Consider the following 27,946-nt stretch of genomic DNA (forward strand, 5'->3'; position numbering starts at 1 on the left):
GTGGGTATCTCTGGTCGGCACGAACTTGGTGGGCCGATGGGCCTGTTTCCGCACTATCTCTAAACTAAACTTAATCTATAGACTTTAGAGATTTAGCGTGGAAACAGGCCCTTCATCGACTCATACACTAACACTATCCTACACACACTTAGGGACAATTTACAATTTTACTGAAGCCAATTAACCTACAAACCTGCACGTCTTTGGAGTGTAGGAAGAAACCGGAGCACCCGGAGAAAACCCACGCACTCACAGGGGAAAACGTACAAACTCCGTAAACGGCATATAACTATATATTTTTAAAAACCTCTTCTTTTTTTAAATAGGTGGCTCCAAGTACAGTCTTTCCGATGACTAGTTAGCAAGCAACTAAAGCTTTTCACTGTACCTCAGTACATGCAACAATAATATTAAGCAAACTAAACTAAGTTTCGATGTTTATCTGTCCAATGTGAAGTGATATTCTGCCAAAACGCAACTTTGAAACACAACTGAAATATGAATTAAACTCTCTTTCTCTCTCTGTCATTTGAAAACTTTGATCTCTGGGACAGGGAGCATCTCTGGAGAGAAGGAACGGGTGACATTTCAGGTTGAGACACAGTCAGTGGAGAGGGAGACAGAGATAAGGAAGGGTAAACGAGACATCAAGAGAGATGAGGTTCAAGGAAAATGTAAAACAGATCATTATTACAGATCATGCGACAGATGGCACAATGGGCTAAGTGTTCGGCTGGCAACCTGAAGGTGGCCGGTTCGAATCCTGCTTGGAGTGTGTACTGTCGTTGTGTCCTTGGGCAAGACACTTCACCTACCTTTGCCTGGGACTAGAGACGGAAATTAGCTACTGATTGGCTACAATCTCGCATATTTACATGCAAATGTTCATTAATATGCACTGTCCCTATAAACAAATTATTATTATTATTATTATTATTATTAACTAGAAGGTGACAACAAACAGAGATAAAATGTTAAATAGACACAGAAAGCTGGAGTAGCTCAGCGGGACGGGCAGCATCTCTGGAGAGAAGGAATGGGTGACGTTTCAGGTCCAGACCCTTCTTCAGACAGAATATGATAAAATGTAATCAGGGGAACATTACGGGTAAGCTTCCACGTGTCGGGGCTGGAAACTGGGAGTATCCTGAGCTATTTCTGCTACCACCATCATCCACTGCGACAAGTGATGGCTCCCACTGATTGTCACCGGAAGCTTGCATCCTTTTCAGGACGGACGATAACAGCGAGGCCAACATTTGTAACAAGATGGGCGAGAAAAGAAGAAGAAGGGGAACAGTCGGACCGGTGGGAGAACTGGGAAGGGGGAGGGATGGAGAGAGAGGGAGGGAGGGAAAGCAAGGGTTACTTGAGGTTAGAGAATCTTCTTTTGATCAGCAAATTAAACGTAGACAGGCAGTGAAGCAGATGCCTATAGAAACATAGGAAATAGATACAGGAGTAGGCCATTCGGCCCTTCGAGCCGTACCTTTGGGCTGGGTGCGGGCCTTGAACTCTGCAGTGGGCAAGAAGGGCGGGTCGTGCAGCAACTCCGGAGGGTCGTAGTTACGGAAGAGGTGAAGCTCCCCAGGATGCCGGTCGGCCAGGGTTCCGGTCACCATTACTCTGTCAGTGGTGGAGGAGGCAAGGAACACACAGAGACAAGAGTCACCAGTCTGTCATTGACACGTGTCCCAGATGGAACAAAGATATTCTTACTTGCAGCCGCACAACAGAATATGTAAACATGGTGCACTGTAAACAATATAATAAACGAGGAAAAGGCCCAGTGCGTGTACACACACACGCATACGCACGCACGCACACGCACACATGTCCCGCACACGCCCGTGCACACGCACACGCCCGTACACACGCGCCCGCGCACAAACATCCGCGCACTAACACACGCGTACAAACACACGCGCACCCACCCGTACACTTACGCAGGAGAATGGGGTTAGGAGGGAGAGATAGATCAGCCATGATTAAATGGCGGAGTAGACTTGATGGGCCGAATGGCCTAATTCTACTCCAGTCACTTATGACTTTATGAGTTAAGGGCCTGTCCCACTTTCACGACCTAATTCCCGACCTTTTTTACTCGTGGACATTTTTCCAAAAACGCTCCGACCTACTTGATGCCACGAGTACCTACGACTAGCATCACGACCTGCTCCGACCTCCTACGACCTCGTGACGACCATGCTGCGAGTATGAGTCAAGGGCAAACTCGGCAGAGGTCGTGAATTGGGTCGTGAAAGTGGGACAGGCCCTTAACTCAGCGGGCCAGGAATCACTTCTGGACAAATGGAAGAGTGAGGGTCCTTCTTCAGGGTCCTGACACCGAAAAGTCACCTATCCATGTTCTCCAGAGACGCTGCCTGACCCGTTGAGTTACTCCAGCACTCTGTGTCCTTTAGCGTAAACCAGCATCTGCGGTTCACTTTTTCCACAAAGAGATAGCAAGGTTTATTTACCATCTCAACAGAGAAATCTATCAACTTACTTTGGTTTTAACACATCCGTCATCCTGGTATTCTCCCCAAATTCCTTCTTTAAAAACTCCTCGAGTGGAATGGATGAGAATGGTCTGGATCCTTTAAAGACCTTGTCTTTCATATGGAAGTAGAGACAACGCAGGTATTGCATGGGTTTTCCTACAAGAGGGAGGAAAGGTTTATCCCATGATGAAAGCCACATCACAGCAGTAACAGCAAGCAATCTTAGTTTAGCTTACAGTTTCCTTGAACCTCTCATCTCTTGTGATGGGGTCAAGGAAAGAGCATTCACGTCGCGGCCCTGTTTCCACCAATCGTTCTACCACCACGCACAAGAAGCGACAAGACAGACACCATTGTACGCAGATGCCGAGAAGTTTGTTTAGCTCTGGCTGAACAACTTCTAATCTTGTGTGTGGACTCAACAAGAAGAAGCTTTCTTTTGATGTCTCATTTAAGAGGGAGTTAGATGTGGCCCTTGTGGCTAAAGGGATCAGGGGGTATGGAGAGAAGGCAGGGATGGGATACTGAGTTGGATGATCAGCCATGATCATATTGAATGGCAGTGCAGGCTCGAAGGGCCGAATGACCTACTCCTGCACCTATTTTCTATGTTTCTCATTTTCACATCTCTGTGTCTCCCTCTCCCCCGACTCTCAGTCTGAAGAAGGCTCTTGATAATAATATGCTTAAACCTAAAGCTTGGAATCTGCTGACACTGCATTTATTATTAATATTTATTTTAATTAAAAAATCAAAATAAAGCCTAAAGGATTAGGAAATAGACAGCGTGAATACAAGTTAAACTGATTCCTCTTTTTAATGAGTACTATGAACGTGGGCGGCGCAGCGGTAGAGTTGCTGCCTCACAGCGCCAGAGACCCGGGTTCCATCCTGACTACGGGTGCTGTCTGTGTGGAGTTTGTACGTTCTCCCCGTGACCTGCGTGGGTTTTCTCCGAGTGCTTCGGTTTACTCCCGCACTCCAAAGACGTGCAGGTTTGTCGGATAATTGGCTTTGGTAAGTTGTGAAATTGTCCCTAGTGGGTTCCACAGGTCGCTCACCGTGTACAATGGCGAGAGCCAGAATGCCCCCAGTGCTGGTGCCTGATACCCAGTCGAAGAGCTCGCGAATGGGCTGCCCCGCTGTCTGCTCAATAGCGATCAGCAGCTGAATCAGGACCAGACCTCGGATCCCTCCTCCGTCCAGGCACAGCAAGCGATCATATCTGGAAATAGACACAATCCCACTAAGCGTAGAAGCCAGGAACAGCAGATGCTGGTTTACACAAGGCACGGCGGCGCAGCGGTAGAGTTGCTGCCTCACTGCGCCAGAGACCCGGCTTATAGACAGTAGACAATAGACACAGGAGTAGGCCATTCGGCCCTTCGAGCCAGCCAGCCAGGTTCGATCCTGACTGCATGTGCTGTCTGTACACAGTTTGTACGTTCTCCCCGTGACCTGCGTGGGTTTTTCTCATTCCAAACACCCACCACCTACATGGATAGGACAGGTTTGGAGGGATATGGGCCAAACGCGGGCAGGTGGGACTAGTGAAGATTGGGCATGTTGGTTGGTGTGGGCAAGTTGGGCCGAAGGGTCTATTTGTGTATCACTCAATAACAGTGGGGTTTGATTAGACGCATATTTTGCTTTCTCACCTTCGATGTCTGTCGCCATTAGCATCTGGAAAGTCCAAGCCCTTGGTTAAAGACCCCAGCACAGTGGCAATCCCTACAATGTCATCATATCCTGAAAGCAGAAAGTACTCTTTAGTTCCATTCAGCTCCTTCACCTTGTTCACTGGGTGAAAAAAAACTTTCCAGTTTTAAAACTGTGTTATTTGATTAGCAGGAAAGAGAAGCAGAGAGAAGTTTGTTATTGGGTTAGTACTTGGGAGACCAAATGAAAACAAGTTCCAATCTGAATGTAGAACACAGAGTGCTGGGATAACTCAGTGGGCCAACTTGCCGAGTTACTCCAGCATTTTGTGCTCTGCTGAAGATTCCAGCATCTGCAATTCCTTGAATCTTCAGTTTCAACACTCTGGTTTCTGAATTTGAATTTGAATTGGAAAATTGGAAAACTGAGAAGATATCCCAGTGAGCGTGAAATGTGTAAGAAGGAACTGCAGATGCCGGCTTACACCGAAGATAGATACAAAATGCTGGAGTAACTCAGCGGGTCAGGCAGCACCACCGAGCAAAAATAGGTGACGTTTCGGGTCTGATGAAGGGTCTCGACCCGAAACGCTACCTATTCCTATTCTCCAGACATGCTGCCTGGCCTGCTGAGCTACTCCAGCATTTTGTGTCCATCTCCAGCGAGCATGAAGACAGTCAGAAAAAACAAAGTGCGGAACAGAAATGAGCAGGCTGCGTTTGCAGAGTTACCACAGACTCAAGGGATTGAATGGCTTCCTTTCCTACTGTAATGGCTCAAGTTCACAAATGACTCTTGGGGGTGGGGGGGGGGGGGGAGTAATTGCAGGTAACATGTTAATGCAACTCCACCCCACACAACAAGGCTGGCACTTATGAGTCTGTCCCACTTACGCGATTCCACCCCACCCATCATAGGTCGTTGCAGGTTGCCGAAAATGTTCAACATGTTGAAAATCCAGCGGAGACCAGAACAAGGTACGACTCTTTGGGCGACTACTCACGACCATAGAGGCTTCACCTCAAGACATGTCGCCAGGGTGTCGCCTGTATGGTCGTGAGTCGTCTCCTCAGTCGCCCAAAGAGTCGTAGCGTCTTTCTGGTCGCCGCTATTAAAGATTGAAAAGACGAAGCTTGTATTCACTGGAGTTTAGAAGGATGAGTGGGTTTCTTATAGAAACGTATACAATTATAAAAGGGCTGGACAAGCTAGATGCAGGATAAATGTTCCCAATGTCGGGGGCGTCCAGAACCACATCCTTTCCACATCCATCTTTGGCCCATAAACCAAGCCAGAAGAAAGCGCATGGAGAGGTCTGGCTAAAACAAATAGTTCCCTGTTATTTGATGTTTCTCCAGGACAATTATCTTGGTGTAATAGTGAAGGCATTTTGTTTGTGTGTAGCTGTGCTCCACCCTTGACTAAGAGGACGATGCAGAACTTGCCAATTGTAGCTGGCATTTCAGACAAATATGTGGAAACCACACTGGCATCTATCCGGCACTTGGTAAAACAGATGGTTTCATAAACGATGACTTCGCAGTGCCTGTGACTGCTGTTCTACTTGTGTTTATGGGGAGGCAGACAAAGGGTAGTGGCTCTAGTCAACTTGTGGTGCAGTTTTTTAACAAAACTGCCCCCACCACTCTCTGTGCAAAGACAAAAACTTACCCCGCACATCACCCACTCACCTTAGAGCCATGCCTTCTAGGGGGGCGGGGGGAAACTTTAAAAATCTATCCCCTGCATGGAGAACCCGACCTTTTCTCTGTCGGGTCTCCGTTGTCATTGGGGCCTAGCACCGTGGAGCGGCCTCCAGCAGGAACGACCTGGGGCTCCAGTCACGGAGCCTGCGGACCTACTCACCATCGCTGGCTGAGTTCGGAGCGGGAGGAGCGGTGGTGGCGCGCTGCTGCGACCCGACCCCGGGGATTCGGAGGCTCCAACCGCAGGTCTGGCAGACGGGAGCCCGCGGGTCCCTGCTGGGAGACCGCTTTTCGGGGCTTCCGCAACGGCGACTTCCCCCGCCTGAGTTGCGGGGTTGAAGATTACCTGGAGCGGGGCCTTACATCACCGCCCCGCGCGGCTTGGAATGGCCGCGGGACTTTGCTAGCGCCTGCCGGGGACTCCAACAACAAGACCCGGAGCGCGGCCTTGCATCACCCGGCGCGGCTTAAATGGCCGCGGGACAATTACCATCGCCCGCCGGGGGCTTTGACTCTGACATCGGGAGGGGAATGGGGAGTGCAGGGGAGAGATAAGTTTTTGTCTTCCATCACAGCGAGGAGGAGATGCGCTGTGATGGATGTTTGTGTAAATTGTGTTGTGTCTTGGGTCTTTCTTGTGTGTACGACTGCAGAAACAACATTTCGTTTGAACCTCAATGGGGTTCAAATGACAAATAAATTGTATTGTATTGTATTGTATTGTATTGTATTGTATTGTATAGTTTAGTTTGGTTTAGAGATACAGCGCGGAAACGGGCCCTTCAGCCCACCTAGTCCGTGCCGACCAGCGATCCCTGCACACTTGCACTACCCTACACACACACACACACGAGGGACAATTTACAATTACACCAAGCCAATTAACCTACAAACCCTGCATGTCTTTGGATTGGGTGAGGAAACCGGACCAGCCATGTAGCGGAGTTGAGTGACAGCCATGTTTTGTGGGGTGGAGTTGCATTAACATGTTACCTGCAATGACTTTTTTTTTCCCCCGCAAGAGTCATTTGTGAACTTGAGCCGTTACATACAGTAGGAGAAAACCCACACATGTCACGGCCAGACCTCTCCATGCACTTTCTTCTGGTTTGGTTTAAGGATCAAAGATGGATGTGGAAAGGATGTTTCCGCTCTGAACCCCATTCTCCTGCTTTCTCCCCATAACCCCTGACACCTGCACTAATCACAAATCTTATCAACGAATCTTATCTTATGAACTCCGTACAGACAAGCACCCGTGGTCAGGATGGAACTCAGGTCTCTGGCGCTGTAAGGCAGCAACTCTACCGCTGCGCCACCGTGCCGCCCGATCTTCACCTCCTTATAGCCCCTTTTGACTTGAGGTTTACCATCCATATGTATTCTATCTCACTTTTTTTTTTAAATAAACATCAAAGCGATTCTAAAACAAATTAAAAGCAGACTTGGGAACGAGAAAGTGGAACGACAAGAGGATCTTGTTCTGCGAATTTTTTTTCGGCTGGATAGGAAAGCATTTCAGAAAGGGAAAGATTTTGTGTCTCTCACAACCCTTCCCCTAGCTCCACCACCGCAAAGCAGGAGAGATTCAGGTGCAAGGGCCTGTCCCACTTACGCGACTTTTTCGGCGACTGCCAGCACCCGTCATGGTCGCAGCAGGTCGGCGGAAATTTTCGACATGTTTAAAATCCAGCAGAGTCCAGAAAAAGGTACGACTCTTTGGGCGACTACTCACGACCATGATATGTCGACACGTGACGCCTGTATAATAATAATAATAATAATTTGTTTATAGGGACAGTGCATATTAATGAACATTTTGCACGTAAATATGCGAGATTGTAGCCAATCAGTAGCTAATTTCCGTCTCTAGTCCCAGGCAAAGGTAGGTGAAGTGTCTTGCCCAAGGACACAACGACAGTACACACTCCAAGCAGGATTCGAACCGGCCACCTTCAGGTTGCCAGCCGAACACTTAGCCCATTGTGCCATCTGTCGTGCAAGCAGTCGCCCAAAGATTTTTACTTTCAAGAAGGAACTGCAGATGCTGGAAAATCGAAGGTAGACAAAATTGCTGGAGAAACTCAGCGGGTGCGGCAGCATCTATGGAGCGAAGGAATAGATCCTTCGCTCCCTAGATGCTGCCGCACCCGCTGAGTTTTACCTTCTTCTGGTCGCTGTTGGATTTTCAACATTTTGAAAAATTTCGGCCGAGAGTAGTCGCCCAAAGAGTCGTACCTTTTTCTGGTCACTGGTGGATTTTCAACATTTTCGGCGACCTGCTGCGATTGTGACGGTGCCGGTAGGTTGCCAAAAAAAAAATCGCGTAAGTGGGACAGGCCCTGAAGACAAAAAGGAAAGTTGCAACAGAACAAAGTCAATAGCCGGGGTTACCTAATCCAGTGTTGCCTCTCACAGGGGCTGGTCTTGCTGGCTGTCTAGATGGCGAGGTGGGGGGATCAGAAGGCGGGTAACAGCATTCAACACCTATACTATACAGTAGGTTCAGCATCACCTTCCGGTTATTGCCTTTGAGGGCATCAAACAGTTAGTACCAGGCAAGTAATACACAAGGCATTATCATTAATCTAATCCAAAATAAAACACATTTACCACATGCAGGTTGAACTGTTAAAGGTTATTTGTTATTAATGCATCTTTATGCACTACATAGTTCATTTCAGTTTATTGTCACATGTACCGAGGTACAATGAAAAGCTTTTTGTTGCGTGCTGACCAATACATCTAAAAACTATAAAGGCTACGGTTCAGTTTGAGATAATCATTTTCAACCTCTTTATTGCAAATCAGACAGACATGCGTTTTGTGTTTTCGGGTTATGAATCCTTCTTCATACTGATACCTGGGCAATTGCAGGCAAGTTGGAAGAAAGGCTCCTGTCCATAAACGTCACCTATCCACCTTTTCTAAAGAAGCTGCCTGAATCTTTGAGCAGATTTGTTGGATCAATTTAATTTACATTAGGACACGTTCTACATTCTCACTACATTTGAAACATTTACAACTTTGGTTTCAATCAGAATGGGCCAATTCATGCACATTCACTTGATTTGTTTAGAACAAACATGCGCTATAAGTACAGGAGGAGTGGCTTAGAAATCCACTCATTAGACTTTAGAGATAGACCGTGGAAACAGGCCCTTCGGCCCACCGAGTCCGCGCCGACCAGCGATCACCCCGTACACTAGCACTATCCTACACACACCACGGACAATTTACAGAAACCAATTAATCCACAAACCTGCACATACAGGTTTGAATGAATGAATGAATGAATGAATGAATGAATGAATGAATGAATGAATGCTTTATTGTCCCAGTGAAATCCTTTGCTTGCGTACCCAAGGTATGCCAATAGTCACCACATAAAGGGCACCAACAAAGTCACAAAGTATTCTGCGCCAGGTCCGCCTTTGTATTCTCCCCCCCCCCAGTCCCCTCCTTTGTTCCCGGTTTGTTGGTTCATTGGCTTCTGTAAATTGTACATTGCCCCTGGTCCGTCGGATAGTGCTAGTGTGCATAGACAGGTTATAGGACAGGTGATAGGGATCGGAAGAAGCTGGAAATAACTGGGATGCTACACATATGTTCCAAAAGAGGCTCCAATGTCTATTCCTGAAGCTGGAAAGCAGTGTACCAACATTAGTAGCAAGGCTATTAACAATGTTTTCTGAAAGAAGTGAATTCTATACTTCTTTTATGCGGAAACTGCTAGTTAGGACAGAAACATAGACAATAGGTGCAGGAGTAGGCCATTCAGCCCTTCGAGCCGGCACCGCCATTCAATATGATCATGGCTGATCATCCAAAATCAGTACCCTTTTCCTGCTTTCTTCCCATTGTTAGGTTTATAGGTCCCTGTTCAGTGTTATTTTCAGGTCTATCAGTTTGTAGAGGGACAATGTTTCATCAAAGTCTTTAAACAGTCGAGTTATGATTCAACGATCATACATTCATTAAACATGTGACTTTTAACCAAATATACATGTCCTATTACCTTCAATTAACACGTGCCTTTATATTCAATGACTCAATGCTTTACATTCGCTGATACCACTTTTTCTTCCCCAGGTAAGCCTTGACATTGAATGGATATTCCCAAAGATGGACACAAAATGCTGGAGTAACTCAGCGGGACAGGTAGCATCTCTGGATCGTGGGAACGGGTGACGTTTCTGTTCGAGACGCATCTTCAGACTGAGACAGGGCTCAGTCTGAAGAAGGGTCTCGACCCGAAACGTTACCCATTCCTTCTCTCCAGAGATGCTGCCTGTCCCGCCGAGTTGCTCCAGCACTTTGTGTCGATCTTCGGTTTAAACCAGCATCTATTCACAATTCTTCCTACGCAATGGACATTCCCACCTTTGCTGTGCCGTGCAGCAATTAAGCCAGGCGTCTCTCCAAAGTCATTGGGGGATTTCACATCAGCACCAAAGACAATCAGAGCCTTGATGAGATCCAAGTTGTCAAGCTGCAACAACAGAAAGCTATTTCAGTAATTTTTAAAATGTACATTTCAAAAAGTTGAAGCTTTATGCATTGGTCGGTCTGAACGGTTTAAAAAGGAATTCCAGCTCAGCTTTCACTCGGTGTCCCCCAATACAAATACTCCAAAATAAAACAAAGTCCACAGATGGAAAGACTGGAGGTGTGAGACAAAAAGGTGTGAAATACGGATAGAAGATCTAGGTGAATTCATTAATGAATGAATAAGTTTATTGGCCAAGTATGTACACATACAAGGAATTTGCTTTGGTGCTCCGCCCGCAAATAACAACACGACATACAGTAAACAATTGAGAATAAAACATAAAACATTAATTTAAGGTGACCGCAAGTTTAAGGTCTGGAGAAGGGTTTCCTATTTCCTTCACTCCATTGATGCTGCCTCACCCGCTAAGTTTCTCCAGCATTTTTGTCTATCTTCGATTTTCCAGCATCTGCAGTTCCTCCTTAAACAAGTTTAAGACCATAGGTTTATGGTGAGGTGGGGGGGAGGGGAAGGGAAGATTCAAAAGGAACTTGAGAGGTAACTCTTTCATACAAAGGGTGGTGGGTGGGTGTATGGAACGAGCTGCCGGAGGAGGTAGTTGAGGCAATGTTTCAGAGGCATATAGACAGGCACATGGATAGGGCAGGTTTAGAGGGATATGGGCCAAATGCAGGCAGATGGGACACGTTGGCCGCTGTGATTAAGTTGGGCCGAAGGGCCAGTTTCCACGCTTGTATGACTCAATGACTCTAAAGATAGACAAAAATGCTGAGCTCGTCAGAAATGCCCACAATCAAAAAATGTCCAAAAACAGCATGACTAAGTGAATTTTTGGGAAATGGGGATAAAAACGCCCATCACCACGGGCACCTCCCTGCTGGCAGAAACAAAAGGGTATTTTGTCTCAGCAATTCCAACAGTAATTGCTATCCTGTGGCAGGAAGTAAGGTTTCTTTACCGCAAAGATGCTGGAGGTTAGTCCTGCCCTCCAAAGTAAATATTATTAACGTGGCCAAACGACGGAGAAACCCATTCTCACAACTATTTAGCCCAACCCAGTCAGAACGGGCGGCTTGGTGGCGTGGCTACTGCCTTACAGCGCCAGAGACCCGGGTTTGATCCTGACTACGGGTACTTGTCTGTGCATTCTCCCCGTGAGTGGTGAATCTGTGGAATTCTCTGCCACAGAGGGTAGTTGAGGCCACAGTTCATTGGCTATATTTAAGAGGGAGTTAGATGTGGCCCTTGTGGCTAAAGGGATCAGGGGGTATGGAGAGAAGGCAGGTACAGGATACTGAGTTGGATGATCAGCCATGATCATATTGAATGGCGGTGCAGGCTCCAAGGGCCGAATGGCCTACTCCTGCACCTATTGTCTATGTTTCTATGTGACCTGCGTGGGGTTCCTCCGAGATCTTCACTTTCCTGCCACACTCCAAAGACGTACAGGTTTGTAGGTTAATTGGCTTGGTATAAATGTTAAAAAATTGTCCCTAGTGTGTGTAGGGTAGTGTTAGTGTGTGGGGATCGCTGGTCGGTGCGGACTCGGTGGGCCGAAGGGCCTGTTTCCGCGCTGTATCTCTAAACTAAACCCGTCTTTGGGAAATCATACAAATTCCTTCTTTTTGTCTAACTTACCATTCAATTAGGTCACATCCTGCTGCATGAGCTGACATATATTAAATCAAGATGATGGAATCAGGGCATAGTACCTCTAGTGCCTGTGTGGGGAAAGCCAGCAGGACCCCTTCAACACAGAATGCAGCACAAAATGCTGGAATAACTCAGCAGGTCAGGCAGCATCTAAGTGGAGTTTGCATGACCTCCCCTGTGACTGTGTGTGTCTTCTCTCCGGACACTCTGGTTTCCTCCCACATCCCAAAGACGTGCAGGTTAGGCATTCAATTAGCCAATGTATATTGTTCCAGTGTGTAGGTGAGTGACTGAAACCGAGAAGGGCTGATGGTAATGTGGGGAGAATAGCATTTGATTAGTGTCGGGTTGGTTTTAATAAATGTGGGATAGTTAGCGAAGAGTTAGTGGGCAGACTGGGACTGTTTCTGTGCTAATTGACTCTAGATGGTCTCGTTTATCTGATGCACCTCGAGGTTAAAATACATTCCAAGCAGCATTACGTAACAGATTGGAATTCTTACAGAAATTGCAAACATTGCAATTATCTTTCTCAGATCTTTATAAACTCAGCGAACCAAGTTGCAATTAAGGCACATTCTTGGAGAGACAAATAAAGCCTGTTCCTTTTCAATTACTCGAAGTTAGCATAAAGTTGGGAGGTCATATTACCGTTGTACAAGACATTGGTGAAGAGACATTTAGAGTATTGTGTTGAAGAAAGAACTGCAGATGCTGGAAAAATCGAAGGCAGACAAAAATGCTGGAGGAACTCAGCGGGTGAGGTAGCATCTATGGAGAATGAATAGGCGACGTTTCGGGTCGAGACCCTTCTTCAGACTGATGTCGGGGGGGGGGGCGGGAAAAAGAAAGGAAGAGGTTGAGACAGTGGGCTGTGGGGGAGCTGGGAAGGGGAGGGGAAGGAGGGAGAAAGCAAGGACTACCTGAAATTGGAGAAGTCAATGTTCATACCGCTGGGGTGTAAACTACCCAAGTGAAATATGAGGTACTGCTCCTCCAATTTGCGCTGGGCCTCACTCTGGCAATGGCGGAGGCCCGGGACAGAAAGGCCGGATTTGGAATGGAAGGGGGAGTTGAAGTGCTGAGCCACCGGGAGATCAGGTTGGTTAATGCAAACTGTGTGCGGGTTTGGTCACCGCGTAGGGGAAAGATGTTGTTAAGCTGGAATGGGTGCAAGGAAGATATACAAGGGTGTTGCCAACATTCAAGGCCCTGAGCTATAAGGAGTGGTTGAGCAGGCAAGGACTATATTCCTTGGAGCACAGGAGGATGAGGGGTGATCTTTTAGAGGTGTATAAGATCATGAGAGGAATAGAGAGGATACATCTAGTGTTTCCCCAGCGTTGGGGAGTCAAGAACCAGAGGTTATAGGTTTAAGGTGAGGGGAGAAACATTTAATAGGAACCTGATGGGCAACTTTCTTTAAACATAGGACGGTAGGTTTATAGAACAAACTGCCAGAGGGGGCAGTTGAGGCAGGTATGTTTGGACAGGTATATATGGATAGGATAGGTTCAGAAGGATGTGAGCCACACACAAGCAGGTGGGACTGGTGTGGATGGAGCATGTTGTTCGGCGTGGGCAAGTTGGGCTGAAGGGCTCGTTTCCAATGCTCTATGACGAAGACCAAGGCAGCAATTTGAAAGGTTTCAGCACACAGCTGGGGTTCAGTCCTGACGGCCAGTATTGTCTATTTTCCCTGTGAACTGTGCGAGTTTTCCTGGGTGCTCCCGTTTCCTCCCACATCCCAAAGGTTTGGTAGGTTAATTGGCCACTGTGTGTAGGTGAGTAACGGATCCTGTGCGGGGGGGGGGGGGGGGGGGGGGGGAAGACACTGATGGAAAGAATAAAGTGGGATCAATGTAGTATTAGTGTAAATGGGTGGCTGATGGTCAACATGGGCCCCATGGGCTGAATGGCCTGTTCCCGTGTGGATCTCCCTCTGACCGTATGCCATTAAGAATGGAAAAGGTCATCAGTATGTAAATGAATTCAGGACAATTTAGAAATAAAGGCAATCTAACTGGACAGTTCTTCCTGTAAGCTTTTCCATATATTGCGATCCTCGCACCTATCTCAGCCCAACCTTCCCCACAGTTCCTCACTATGATTCTTCCGGTACATTTTAATGGGATGGCTAGTTGGAGAAAACAACACACACACAAAAGATAATGAGGAATACATTTAGTGACTATAAACTAACGCGCACTTGCATGTTTGTGTCAAATTTTATTGTGTATTGTGTGTTCTTTTTAAGTGTATCGCTGCTGGCAAATTCATTTCACTGCATGTAATGTGCAAGGGACGAATAAAGTTGACTTTGACTGCTGACTGATTGACAATTCAGTGAAGTATTGGAAAAACACTGACCTTCATGGCAAGATGAAGAGGAGTATTACCACTCTGTCCCTTTACGTTCGTGTCGGCCCCGTGCACCAGCAGTGCCAAAGCGCACTCGAAACGCTCGCGTTTCACCATGATGTGCAAGGGCGTCTCCCCAGTCTTACTCAGGTAGTTCAAGCTACATCCGTGGTCCATCAGCAGCCGAATCATCTGAAATAGTCCCATCAACACAACGCCGTTATTCCACGGCGGAACAATTTGCAATCACGAAGGCGGCTCTCAAAACCCGTCGCGCTGCGCGGCAGGGCCGGGCTCGCCCACTGCGGAAAACCGCCCGTGGAAGGAAGCCGCTGAGCCCGACCCCTGCTTATCCCCGGAGACCGGAGAGGAAGGTGGAGGTAGTTGACGATGGCGGGCGCAAGAACACAGCGGTAGAGTTGCTGCCCCTGTCCCACTTAGGAAACTTGAACGGAAACCTCTGGAGTCTTTGCGCCCCACCCAAGGTTTCTGTGAGGTTCCCGGAGGTTTTTGTCATGTCTCCCTACCTGCTTCCACTACCTGCAACCTCCGGCAACCACCTGCAACCTCCAGGAACCGTCTCCAGAGGTTTCCGTTCAGGTTTCCTAGGTGGGACAGGGGCATTACACACGCGTACAAGGCCAAAAACCCGTGTTCGATCCTGTGCTGTCTGTACGGAGTTTGTACCTTCTCCCCGTGACCTGCGTGGTTTTTCTCCGAGATCTTCGGTTTCCTCCCACACTCCAAAGACGTGCAGGTTTGTAGGTTAATTGGCTTGGTTATAAATGGAAAAATTATCCCTAGTGTGTGCAGTAGGATAGTGTTAGCGTGCGTGGATCGCCGGTCGTTGTGGACTTGGTGGGTCTGTTTCCAGCGCTGTGTCTCTAACCTAAACAAAGGGATGATAAAGGGAGGCACCCCTGGGGCACAGAGGCTGAAGGTGGCCGGGCGAGGAGAGGGATGATGGTTCGGTGGATGAATCAAATGGAGGCAACGCCTGCAACTAGGGTCAGCTGCAGCTTGCACTTTGAAAATGGCACCAAACCCAGTGACTCTTGTATATGGTCTCAGTCAACTATTTAGACTTTAGAGATACGGCGCAGAAACAGGCCGTTCAGCCCATCGAGTCTGCGCCAGCCAGTGACCACCCCGTACACTAGCACTATCCTACACACAAGTTACAATTTTACTGAAGCCAATTAACCTGCCAACCTGCACGTCTTTGGAGTGTGGGAGGAAACCGGAGTAACCGGAGAAAACCCACGCGGTCACAGGGAGAGCGTGCAAACTCCGTGCAGACAGCAGACGTGGTCAGGATTGAACCGGGGTCGCGGGCGCTGTGAGCCAGCAACTCTACCGCTGCGCCACTCCCACTGTGCCAGCGTTTCTATACACTCTGTACTTAATATGGGATTGTACTTGTGTGCAGAAATAATTTACTGAACTGCATGCAAAAAAAAGAATGTCCCTGTATTACTGGGATAATAAAGAACTATTGAACCCCAGAACAAAATAAACCTTTGCACAATAAATGAAGTATTGTTGAAAGGCAACACACTGCTATAAAGCAGTATTGAGTTAAAGCTAATACACTTGGCCCTATCCAAGCTTATATGAGTGAGATAGTTAGCAAAGGTAGACAAAAATGCTGGAGAAACACAGCGGGTTAGGCAGCATCTATGGAGCGAAGGAATAGGTGATGTTTCGGGTCGAGACCCTTCATCAGTCCGAAGAAGGGTCTCAACCCGAAACGTCACCTATTCCTTCGCTCCATAGATGCCGCCTCACCCGCTGAGTTTCTCCAGCATTTTTGTCCACCTTCCATTTTTCCAGCATCTGCAGTTCTTTCCTAAAGAGATAGTAAGCAAGGGCTTTAAAAAGGAAAATAACCTCGGCTTTTTTGACCCAATGAAGAGGAGTTCCCCCATGTTGAGCGTCCGCACTATGGGCCTGCTTCGGATCGGCTTCAAGAATCGCCTCGGCACAGCTAGACAAGAAAACACAATGGGAAAGTCACACGTGTTGGCATTGTCCAGGCTACTAATTTACAGACAATAGACAATAGGTGCAGGAGTAGGTCAAGATTCGGCCTTTCGAGCCAGCACCGCCATTCAATGTGATCATGGCTGATCATCCCCAATCAGTACCCCGTTCCTGCCTTCTCCCCATATCCCCTGACTCCGCTATCTTTAAGAACCATATCGAGCTCTCTCTTCAAAGAACTAGGCCTCCACCGCCCTCTGAGGCAGAGAATTCCACAGACTCACCACTCTCTGGGTGAAAATGTGTTTCCTCATCTCCGTTCTAAATGGCTTACCCCTTATTCTTAAACTGTGTGGCCCCTGGTTCTGGACTCCCCCAACTTCGGGAACACTGTTTCCTGCCTCTAGCGTGTCCAAACACTTAATAATTTTATATGTTTCAATAAGATCCTCTCTCATCCCTCTAAATTTCAGAGTGTACAAGGCAGCAACTGCCTGTGCTGCGCTGGGCCACCATGCTGCCCGATTCTGGAGATACAGCCAGAGAGACACCTGCACATGAATTCAGTCCTTACCCAACCTGATTGAACTTCATGGACGTGTGAATGGGATACCCCTGTGATCCAGCAATGTTGCACCTGGCTTGGCAGAGGAGCAAGGATTTGGCGACATCAGATTTTCCCAACCGACAAGCGATGTGAAGTGGCGTCTCGCCATTGTTGCTCAAGTGATTCACTCCGATAGAATGCTGTTTACTCAACAACTGCAAATTAAAAACAGACATGAAATAAGTGCAAATAAGATCAGGGTTTTGTTTTCCCCCCCCATGCGCTTTAGTAGGTGGCTGCGGGCATAGTCATGGTCGCTGAACCACTCGACTCCCGGGCTGGCGTCCAGAACAAATATATACAACAGCGTGCAAGCTAAATGGTCTTAACTAAAGGGGTCATAGTAAAGGCCTCAAGTCAGCTTCCAATGAGCATCAGAACACTGGAACTCGCACCCCATAGCCTAACAATAATGGACTAGTGGGAGACATGGCAAGATTCACAGATCATTGTGTGCCAAGTCAAAGGATGGTGGTTTAGAGAACACACATGGATCTAGTTAACATCTCGATAATGACTTCAAGTCAAACTAGTTAATTCAGACATCCTTTTCTAATGCAGCAGAGCATGTTTATCCTGCCAGGTCATCGTTGATGACAGATGAGCTGGTTTCAATTGATCAGAACATCATAAATGGAATCAGCATTGTGCCATTATATCCCTCAAAACTGCCCCACCATTCATTGAGATCATGGCTAGTAGACAAAAAATGCTGGAGAAACTCAGCGGGTGAGGCAACATCTATGGAGACAAGGAGTAGACGATGTTAGGCGCTCCATAGATGCTGCCTCACCAGCTGAGTTTCTCCAGCATTTTTTGTCTACTTTCCATTTTCCCCAGCATCTGCAGTTTCTTCTTAAACATTTAGAAAATGGCTGGTCTTTTGTGTCGGAAGGAACTGCAGTTGCTGGTTTAAACCGAAGATAGACACAAAATGCTGGAGTAACCCAGCGGGACAGGCAGCATCTCCGGAGAGAAGGAATGGGTGACGTTTCGGGTCGAGACCCTTCTTCAGACTGCATTGCCACTTTCATGCACTAACCCATATCTCCTGATCCCCAACACCCGTACTAATCAAGAATCTGTCAAAATCCGCCTTCTGTGGCAATTAATTCCACAGATTCACAACCCTCTGACTAAAGAAATTCCTCCTCATCTCCTTTAGAGCTTAACACAAAGTGCTGTCGTAACTCAGCGAGACAGGCAGTATCTCTGGAGACAAAGGCATTAATTGCTTCTTTCATCAAATGCAGAGACAAGTTTATTAATTACACAACTATCATTGCAGAAATTATCCCAGACAAACGTCATGTTTTCAGATTAGGCAGGAATGCACAGATCACTAGACATGAAATCCCACTCCAAATTCTGTCGTACTAAATATTGGCTGGGGAAGCTCAAATAATGAAGTCAATCTTACAGCAGACTAAACACTTGTCCCATCCAATACGTCGCAAATCTTTGCCTCGCGTTGCTAGAAGTTTGGCCAAAATGTGGCAATCTTTACAGCCTCTGATCTCAGCAAAGATCAGGCATTTCATTGTGTTTAGTTTAGGTAGGAACTGCAGATGCTGGTTTAAATCGAAGATAGACACAAAATGCTGGAGTGACACAGCGGGACAGGCAGCATCTCTGGGGAGAAGGAATGGGCGACGGTTCGGGTCTGAAGAGTCTCGACCCGAAACATCACTCATTCCTTGACTGAGTTACTCCATCATTTTGGGTCAATCTTCGGTGTAAACCAGCATCCGCAGTTCCTTCCTAAACTAAATTATATCGAGACCCGAAACATCACACATTCCTTCTCTACAGAGTTGCTGCCTGTCCCGCTGAGTTACTCCAGCATTTTGTGTACATCCAGGCATTTCATTCCTTCCTATCTCCTTGTGAAGGTCACAAGCGAAAAAAAAAGTGCTTAATCTTTGTGTTCTATCGAAAAAGCTTTCAGGAATTGGCTGCAAGTGTCCGAATGTATCATTTGAGTCATTCGGCATGTTGGTTCAGTGTTTCTTCCGAGGATGAAAAACTCTGCAAGAAGTATGGATTAAAAAAGAAACAAAATGCTGGAAAGACGCAGGTCTGACAGCATCTGCAGAGAGAGGGGAAAAGAGAGCTAACATTTCATGACCATAAGACACAGGTGCAGAATTAGACCATATTGCCCATCCAGTCTGCCCAGCCAGTCGATCATGGCCGAGTTATTTATTCCTTCTCAACCTCATTCTCCTGCCTTCTCCCCGTAACGTTTGACACGGTTGCAGGCCCCAAGAATGGTTGATGAATTTGGTGCGTACCTCGATGATCTGACAGTTCGACTGCGTGGCAGCGTAGTGATAGACCGTCTCGCTGTTCTTATCCGCCACGTCCAAGCGAACGCCGCAGCCTTCCACAAGCTCACGGACGCAGTCAACGTCGCCCTTCTTGCAGGCCAGGTGGATAGGGGTGATGCCCTCCTCGCTCTCCGTGTCGTTGATGCAGCTGCACGCAGAATTGCATGTTATTCTCACGGTCCGTGGACACTCCAACAGAAAACATGCAAGAGTCAAGTCAAGTGAGTTTATTGTCATGTGTCCCAGATAGGACAACAAAATTCTTGCATTGTTGCAGCACACAACAGGACATTGTAGGCATAAATACAGATCAGATCAGTGTGTCCATATACCATAGAATATATATATATATATATTATAATAATAATAATAATAATAAATTTTATTTATGGGCGCCTTTCAAGAGTCTCAAGGACACCTTACAAAAATTGAGCATGTAGAGGAAAAACATGTAAGGGGAATGAAATAAATAGTAGAGACATGACTAGTACACAAAGTAAAGACAGAATTCAATACAAAACACAGTATGAGGCAATTAATGCACAGATGAAAAGGGAGGGGGGCGTGGGGCTAAGGATAGGCAGAGGTGAAGAGATGGGTCTTGAGGCGGGACTGGAAGATGGTGAGGGACACGGAATTGCGGATCAGTTGGGGGAGGGAGTTCCAGAGCCTGGGAGCTGCCCTGGAGAAGGCTCTGTCCCCAAAACTGCGGAGGTTGGACTTGTGGATGGAGAGGAGACCGGCTGATGTGGATCTATATATATAAATTATTTTATTATTTTACTATTTTTTATACATATACATGTATATTATCTATATATTTTTATTTATTTATTTATTTATATATATTTGTGTGTGTGTGTGTGTGTGTGTGTGTGTGTGTGTGTGTGTGTGTGTGTGTGTGTGTGTGTGTGTGTGTGTGTGTGTGTGTATATATATATATATGATGTGTGTATATACACACACACATCAGTAAACAGATAAAGTGTAATAGGTTGTTATAGTTCAGAGTTTGTTTAAACTTGTGTTTCTGAACCTGGATGTTGCAGATTGTATCGTGCAGCAGTAGAGTTGCTGCCTCTTAGCGCCAGAGACCCAGGTTCGATCCCGACCAAGGGTGCTGTCTGTACGGAGTTTCTAATTTCTTCCCGTGACCTGTGTGGGGTTTCTCCGCTTTCCTCCCACACTCTAAAGACGTACAGGTTTGTAGGCTAATTGGCTTCGGTAAAATTGTAAGCTGTTCGTTCCTTGTGTGTGTGTAGGATAGTGTAAAGGGCATGTCCCACTTTTTCGGCGACTTTTTCGGCGACTGCCGGCACCCTTCATAGTCGCAGCAGGTCGCCAAAAAATTCCAACATGTTGAAAATCCAGCGGCGACCAGAAAAAGGCACGACTCTTTGGGCGACTACTCATGACCATACAGGCGTCACCCCGTGACATATCGACACGTGAAGCCTGTATGGACGTGAGTAGTCGCCCAAAGAGTCGTACCTTTTTATTGTCACCTACACTGTCCGACTTTTTAATAAGACTTTTTAATGAGCACAAATAACTGCACTTTTTTTAAATTAATTGTATTTTAACTTGTATTTTAACGTATTTTAACTTGTTATGTATGAAAGCGTGGTGTTATGTTATGTTTGTCTTGAAGCTGTCGTGGCAAATAATTTCCTGAAAAGGATTATTAAAGGAATATTCTATTCTATTCAACACAATCCATTAGCACAAATCAGTCTGACGAAGGGTCTCGACCCGAAATGCCACCCATTCCTTCTCTCCAGCTTTTTGCGTCTATCTTCACGACAAATCAACATTCATACCACTGGGCTCATAAGGCCCGACACAAATCCATTACCGCATGATGTGATTGTGACGGAAGCTGTCCTTCATTCCCATCTCCACAGCCACGTGGGCCAAGGGCCAGGTCGGGTGGCTTCGCAAGCAGTCCGTCAGCTGCTGCACCGTGTCCAGTTTCAGCGACTCCGGCGAGATCTCGTAGAATGGCCTGATCTTCTCTGCAAACTGCACGAAGACGGTTCTTGCCTCTATTTCAGAGCTCAACTGGAACAACCTGCGAGCACAAGAGAACAGGAGAATAAACGAGAAAAGGATTGGGAATGGCCGCTTCCATAAACTTCAGGTGCTGTCTAATTCACTCAAGGTCATAAGTGAAAGGAGCAGAATTAGGCCCATCAAGTCTACTCCGCCACTCACTCATGGATGATCTATCCCTCCCTCCTAACCCCATTAGTGAAGGTTGATAGATTCTTGATTAGTACGAGTGTCAAGGGTTGTGGGGAGATGGCAGGAGAATGGGGTTGAGAGGGAAAGATAGATCAGCCATTATTAAATGGCGGAATGGACTCGTTGGGCCGAATGGCCTAATTCTGCTCCTAAAACATGTGAACATAAAGAATTTCTAATACCATTTATGCTTCAATCTTTCCTTCGAGCTTCGACTGGTGGTGATTTTGAAGATACAATTGTTTAAGAAGGAACTGCAGATGCTGGAAAAATCGAAGGTAGACAAAAATGCTGGAGAAACTCAGCGGGTGAGGCAGCATCTATGTAGCGAAGAATAGTGGGTGAGGCAGCATCTATGGAGCCAACGTCACCTATTCCTTCGTTCCATCGATGCTATCTCACCGGCTGAGTTGCTCCAGCATTTTTTGTCTACCTTTGAAGATATAGTTCATCACTTCAATCACCATTTTCTAAACTAAAAATATGTTCTGAATGCTCATCTACAACATCCTGGTAGCAAGAAACATGTTTGAAAACAACTTTATGCTGTGATACTTCCATCTCCTGCCGTTATAATTGTCTTGTTTGCACCGCAGAACACACTCACCCAAGGAAAGGAGAAGACTGCAGCCAAAACAACTTTGTTGCTGCCAACCCAACTGCCTCTGGGCTTTGTCCCACAACCAAAGTTGCTTTACATACATCGACTGGGATTACTAAAGGGGGAGAAAGTACTGCGAGAATTCCGAGCCACCTTTGCGCCCACAGCTTTAACAAAGCCCCAACCTTGTTTCCCAACTCCTCCATTGACTTCACCTCTTACTAATGCTGCAATCTCCTCTCTCCCAGTAATCCAACAAAATAATCGTGTTCGTGAGCTCCTCTTATTTCCTGAATATAATTGCTCCGGTTTTGGCAAACATCCCGTTAGCTACCAGTGCTCTTAGCTCCCGTCCTAAACCTCTCCACCTCGCTCTCCTTCTTGGAAACAACTAATGTTTTGTTCACCAACCCCAACACTTCCTTACATGGCCTAGCCTGGTTTTTTTTTCTTCTGGATAGCCCTGCAAATAACTCTTGGATGTTTTCGCTATGTTAAATGCTCCATATAAACAGAAACATAAAAACTTAAGAGAAAAAATGGGTTCACGAGTAGGCCATTCGGCCCTTCGAGCCAGCACCACCATTCAATATGATCATGGCTGATCATTCAAAATCAGTACCACGTTCCTACTTTCTCCCCATATCCTTTGATTCCATTAGCCCTAAGAGCTAAATCTAACTCTCTCTTGAATATGTCCGATGAATTGGCCTCCACTGCCTTCTCTGGCAGAGAATTCCACAGATTCACAACTCTCTGGGTGAAAAGAGAGTCGCTCAGTGGAGAACCTCGATTGGAACATGGGTCAATAAGTGGGTGAGAGGTAGGGGAAAGCAAGGGTAGATAGTTCCAGACTTCTTCTTGCGTATGGCGTGCACAGACTAAAGTTGTAGGACAACTTGTTCTATTTGATCTTACTTGATTGTGCACGGCAGGTTGATTGCATTCGTCGAAACAGGGCGGACCACGTGAAGGTTGCAATCTCCCACCCCCGTTCCAGACTTAATGCATGCTCATAGATCCAAAATTAGCTTTTGTCATGCGTTAAATAAAAAAAATGTAAAAGGCAAAATGAATATAGCCCCTTCTCTTAGTGAAAAACTAGTTTTCATTTGAAGAATAAGTTCTTCATTTTTTTAGGTCTCGACACGAAACATCAGCTATTCCTTTGTTCCATAGATGCTGCCTCACCCGCTGAGTTTCTCCAGCATTTTTGTCTTCCTAAGATAAAGGGCTATATTCTTTTCCAGTTAAATCTATTTTGGACCCGATGCCCTGAGATGTACTAATCTTGTTAGGGATATAACCAGGACAAAATGTGTAGGGAGAAGCTGCAGATGATGGTTTACACCAAAGATAGTTGCAAACTCCACAAAGACGGCACTGGAGGTCGGGTTTACTGGAACTGTGAGGTAGCTGTTCCACAAGCTGCACCGCTGTGCAGCCCACTACAGCTCAACAAAACCAAAACAACCGATTTACCATGAGTTGACATTTACACAGAGTATTGTAAATTCCTACCATCATCTGTGTGGAAAGAAATGTTCACTCCACAAAGTCTTACACAAACTCTGGATTCCCCAACCACTGGAATTTGCCTTCCCCTAACTCTCCATTCAGTTCCCTGAAAACCTCGGCCAATTCAGCCCAGACCCTAAATTCTTGGCAATCCATTTCCAATTTGTTTCTAATCCTGCCTCACAACTTGACCCTGGTGAAAGCAAGGTGGGATAAACCAGACCAGGAGAATCTCGAGTTGCCTGTGACGGCTTGTCTATCCTGTAAAGGCACCTCACTGAAGAGAGACACAAAACGCTGGAATAACTCAGCGGGACAGGCAGCATCTCTGGAGAGAAGGGATGGGTGGCGTTTCGGGTTGAGACCCTTCTTCGTCTGTAGATTGTTAAGGGTTTGGACACGCTAGAGGCAGGAAACATGTTCCTGATGTTGGGGGAGTGTAGAACCAGGGGCCACAGTTTAAGAATAAGGAGTCAGCCATTTAGAACGGAGACGAGGAAACACTTTTTCTCACAGAGGGTGGTGAGTCTGTGGAATTTTCTGCCTCAGAGGGCGGTGGAGGCAGGTTCTCTGGATGCTTTCAAGAGAGAGCTAGATGGGGCTCTTAAAAATAGCAGAGTCAGGGGATATGGGGAGAAGGCAGGAATGGGGTACTGATTGGGGATGATCAGCCATGATCACATTGAATGGCGGTGCTGGCTCGAGGGGCAAAATGGCCTACTCCTGCACCTATTGTCTATTGTCTATTCATCTCGCATTTTACATGTGATTGATTTGTGCACTTTTCAATAATGGAATCGTTTAATTAACTCCAAAGTCTAATTTTGTATATTGATGCAATCATAAAGAAAGCCCATCATCACCTCCACTTCCTTAGAACTCATTCTAGATTTGTGTCACGACAGAAATACATCCTTGCAAAGTGTGGCTCTGCATTTCAGGGTGTTTGCGAATGGCTGATAGATTGCCTACAAAAGATCCTCACCTCAAAGCATTGTGAGGTGCGCTTGGATTGATGAGCAAGCAGTCCCAGGACTGGGCGGTTCTGTAGAGCACCACTTGTCCGTCGTCCATGACCCTGTGCTGAGGCGCATACGCAGACAACGGCACCTCCCGCACCCGGTAAGGATTGGCGAAGAGGTTGGTCACGGTGTTCAGCCTCTCCACCAGGCGGCCAAAGAACTGCATCTCTGCGGCGACCCTCGGCAACGGGACCTTGGGTGAGTTGGGACAGGGAATGGGCACGGAGGAGGGGCACAGGAGGAATGAGAGGAGAAAAAAAACATGCTAGATTAGTTAATTATTGTCATGTGTACTGTAACATTCAACTTCAGGAACAGCTTCTTCCCTGCAGCCATCAGACTGTTAAGGACGACAACCTCCAAATAAGCTATGAACTACAAAGTGCCATATTGGTTTTCTTTTTACACTATTAGAGCGTGTGCGAGCAGTGTGTGTGTGTGTGTGTGTGTGTGTATATATATATATATATACACACATATATATATACATATATATATACATATATATATATATTAGACTAAGTGGGACCCGTTGGGTCCCTGCATCACACGGGAGGGCTGGTCACCAACGCAATATTCCACCTCTCCACCAATTCCAATATTGCTCACCAGTGGGGGGGGCTTTCTGTTGCGCAAGTATGGGTGTTGTGGGCCGAAGGTACTGGTTTACCAAGTTGGCTGCAGCCACCCGACAACCAAAATTCATTTTGTGAACGCAAACTTTTTAAAAGGCGAGGCAAACGATTTGGCTGCAGCCACCCGACAACCAAAATTCATTTTCTGAACACAAACTTTTTATAAAGGCGAGGCAAACAATTGGGCAGCAGCCACTTTACAGCCGCATCGAGGGGACTCACCGTGGAATATACGTGCGTTCAGTGTTATGCACAGCTCAGAGAGCCGTGACCCTCTCGCTTCCTGGGTCGCTTCCTGGGTCTGGCAGAGACTGAGCGATAATCCCCGGGTTTTATAGTCCCTCCCCCCTGCTGTCGGCGGGGGCAGCAGAGAGAATAGGGAATTTTTTAAAACATTAATATCTCTCTGATTTTTCATCAATGGGAAAAATCCTCCGGTCCCGGAAGGTCGGAGGGGGGCTCTGAGAGAGGTGGCCAAGAATGACGGCCGTAGGTGGCGGTGTTCTCAGAAATCGTAGCACGGTGGGCCAAAAGCGGTCAAGATCAGACTTTTAGTAATATAGAAGATAGATATATAATATACACACACACACACACTGAACTTTTTTCTCATTTATTATATTGTTTACAGTGTACTATGTTTACATATTCTGTTGTGCTGCTGCAAGACTTACATTGTTCTGTCTTGGACATATGACAATAAAACACTCTTGACTCTTGAGATGCAGTGAAAAGCTTCCCAACTTTGGTTATCAACTTATTTTGATAAAAATGATTGTCACTGGTTACAACACAGAGGTCAATCTCATTACTAGACCATCTTTCACAGTCATAATGTCCCAAAGTGCCATATTAGCATTGAAGCATTCCTGAGGGGTTGGTAGTATGAGGGGTGGCACAGTGGCACAGCTGCTGCCTCGCAGCACCAGAGACCTCGGGTGTTGTCTGTGTGGAGTTTGCACGTTTCGGGTGACCCGGTGAGGTTTCCCCCAGGTGCTCCGGCTTCTTCCCACGCCCCAAAGACATGCGGGTTTGTATGTAGGTTAATTGGCCTCTGCAAATTGCTCCCCAGCGTGTGAAGTGTGGCAACTTTATCCACACAGGGGCTGGTGGGTATACGGAATGAGCTGCCAGAGGACACAGTCGAGGCATTTAAAAAACATTTGGGCAGATGTATAGATAGGGAAGGTTTAGATGGATATGGGCCAAAGGCAGGCAGGTGAGACTAGGATAGATGGGACACATTGGTCGGCTTGGGCAAGTTGGGTTGAAGGGGCTGTTTCCGTGCCTTATGACACTAATAACTCTATCCCCACTTTCTCATGTTTACTTTGAGTGGGGCACTGAATATTTAACCTTGACTTCAATTCCTTTCAGTAGCATCCTTGAGGCAAGTTTGCATCATCCCACGATTACCTGCTTTTCTAGTTGGTAGTTCACTGAACCCATGACTCGTGCATTACAGAGATTCATTGTTGCTATACTTCTAAGTACCAGATATTTTACAAAAATGCTGACGCAAGTTTCAATTTTCATTTCTGCGAAAGATATCACACCCAAACCATGCAATTTCTCTCCTCTGCATTCCAGGCAGTTTTTAAATTCTGCTTCACTTTTTTTTTTCATATTATCAAAACCAAATGTAATTGTAATTAAAAACAAAAAGACTATTGCCTTCTACTTTATATCCGATTTATGGATATTCACACATTTGGATGTGCAGAGGGTGAATGGGTCTAAGGTATCACAGGCTTTAGGATTACCAACAACTCATAGGGGGACATCTAAATGTGATTTTACTCTCTGTAAACTCGAGTGCATCAAGTCTTAACCTGCCCTTGATGTCATTTAGTCTTTTAGTGCCCAGCTCAGCATACTGTGGCACGGGTGTAGGATCGTGTTAGTGTGCAGGGATCGCAGGTCGGTGCGGACCTGGTGGGCCGAAGGGCCTGTTTCCGCGCTGTATCTCAAGTCAAGCTTATTCGTCACATACGCATACAAGATGTGCAGTGAAATGAAAAGTGGCAATGCTTGCGGATTGTGCAAAAACAACTACAAAACAGAATGGAACAGGATCGGTAATTACATATTTGTGGGAGAACAAAAACAAAAAGAAACAGCAATCTAAAAAGACATCACACAACAGTAAACTGGTACAGTAAGTTAATCCCTGGTGAGATAGGAGTTTACAGTCCTAATGGCCTCTGGGAAGAAACTCCCACTCATCCTCTCTGTTTTCACAGCATGGCAGCGGAGGCGTTTGCCTGACCGTAGCAGCTGGAACAGTCTGTTGCTGGGGTGGAAGGGGTCCCCCATGATCTTGTTGGCTCTGGATTTGCACCTCCTGATATACAGTTCCTATACGTGCAGGTTTGTAGGTTTATTGGCTTTGGTAAAATTTTAAATTGGGCCTAGTGTGTAGGATAGTGCTAGTGTACAGGGGGATCGCTGGTCGGCACGGACTCCGTGCCCGTTTCTGCACTGTATCTCTAAACTAAACTAAACTTGGTTACCAGTTAGGCAGCGTTTGTGTTCTAGGACTGTCTGTAATCTTGTTCTCATTCCCCGAATACCATTGGAATGTGCAAATAATGTGAACGTTATTCTCAC

The 27,946-nt window shown here is 46.5% G+C and overlaps 1 protein-coding gene across 3 annotated transcripts in view; it reads right to left on the minus strand.

Moving 5' to 3' along the window:
• Positions 1 to 27,946, minus strand: part of pla2g6 (phospholipase A2 group VI) — a 38,739-nt gene that overhangs the window by 5,644 nt on the left and 5,149 nt on the right. The window contains exons 3-14 of one of the 3 annotated variants that reach the window (XM_033013057.1): positions 24,665 to 24,896; positions 21,172 to 21,387; positions 19,281 to 19,464; positions 16,954 to 17,141; positions 16,287 to 16,383; positions 14,406 to 14,588; positions 10,253 to 10,361; positions 8,264 to 8,398; positions 4,163 to 4,253; positions 3,566 to 3,729; positions 2,510 to 2,660; positions 1,490 to 1,626 (exon numbers count right to left, since the gene is read on the minus strand). In XM_033013057.1, coding sequence (XP_032868948.1) covers positions 1,490 to 1,626; positions 2,510 to 2,660; positions 3,566 to 3,729; positions 4,163 to 4,253; positions 8,264 to 8,398; positions 10,253 to 10,361; positions 14,406 to 14,588; positions 16,287 to 16,383; positions 16,954 to 17,141; positions 19,281 to 19,464; positions 21,172 to 21,387; positions 24,665 to 24,867 — 1,858 coding nt within the window. In that variant the 5' untranslated portion in view covers positions 24,868 to 24,896. The remainder of the gene's footprint in view (positions 1 to 1,489; positions 1,627 to 2,509; positions 2,661 to 3,565; positions 3,730 to 4,162; positions 4,254 to 8,263; positions 8,399 to 10,252; positions 10,362 to 14,405; positions 14,589 to 16,286; positions 16,384 to 16,953; positions 17,142 to 19,280; positions 19,465 to 21,171; positions 21,388 to 24,664; positions 24,897 to 27,946) is intronic. The other 2 variants (XM_033013058.1, XM_033013059.1) reach the window with 2 other exon arrangements.

Source organism: Amblyraja radiata, chromosome 38 (genome assembly GCF_010909765.2).
Source record: "Amblyraja radiata isolate CabotCenter1 chromosome 38, sAmbRad1.1.pri, whole genome shotgun sequence".
NCBI lineage: Eukaryota > Metazoa > Chordata > Chondrichthyes > Rajiformes > Rajidae > Amblyraja > Amblyraja radiata.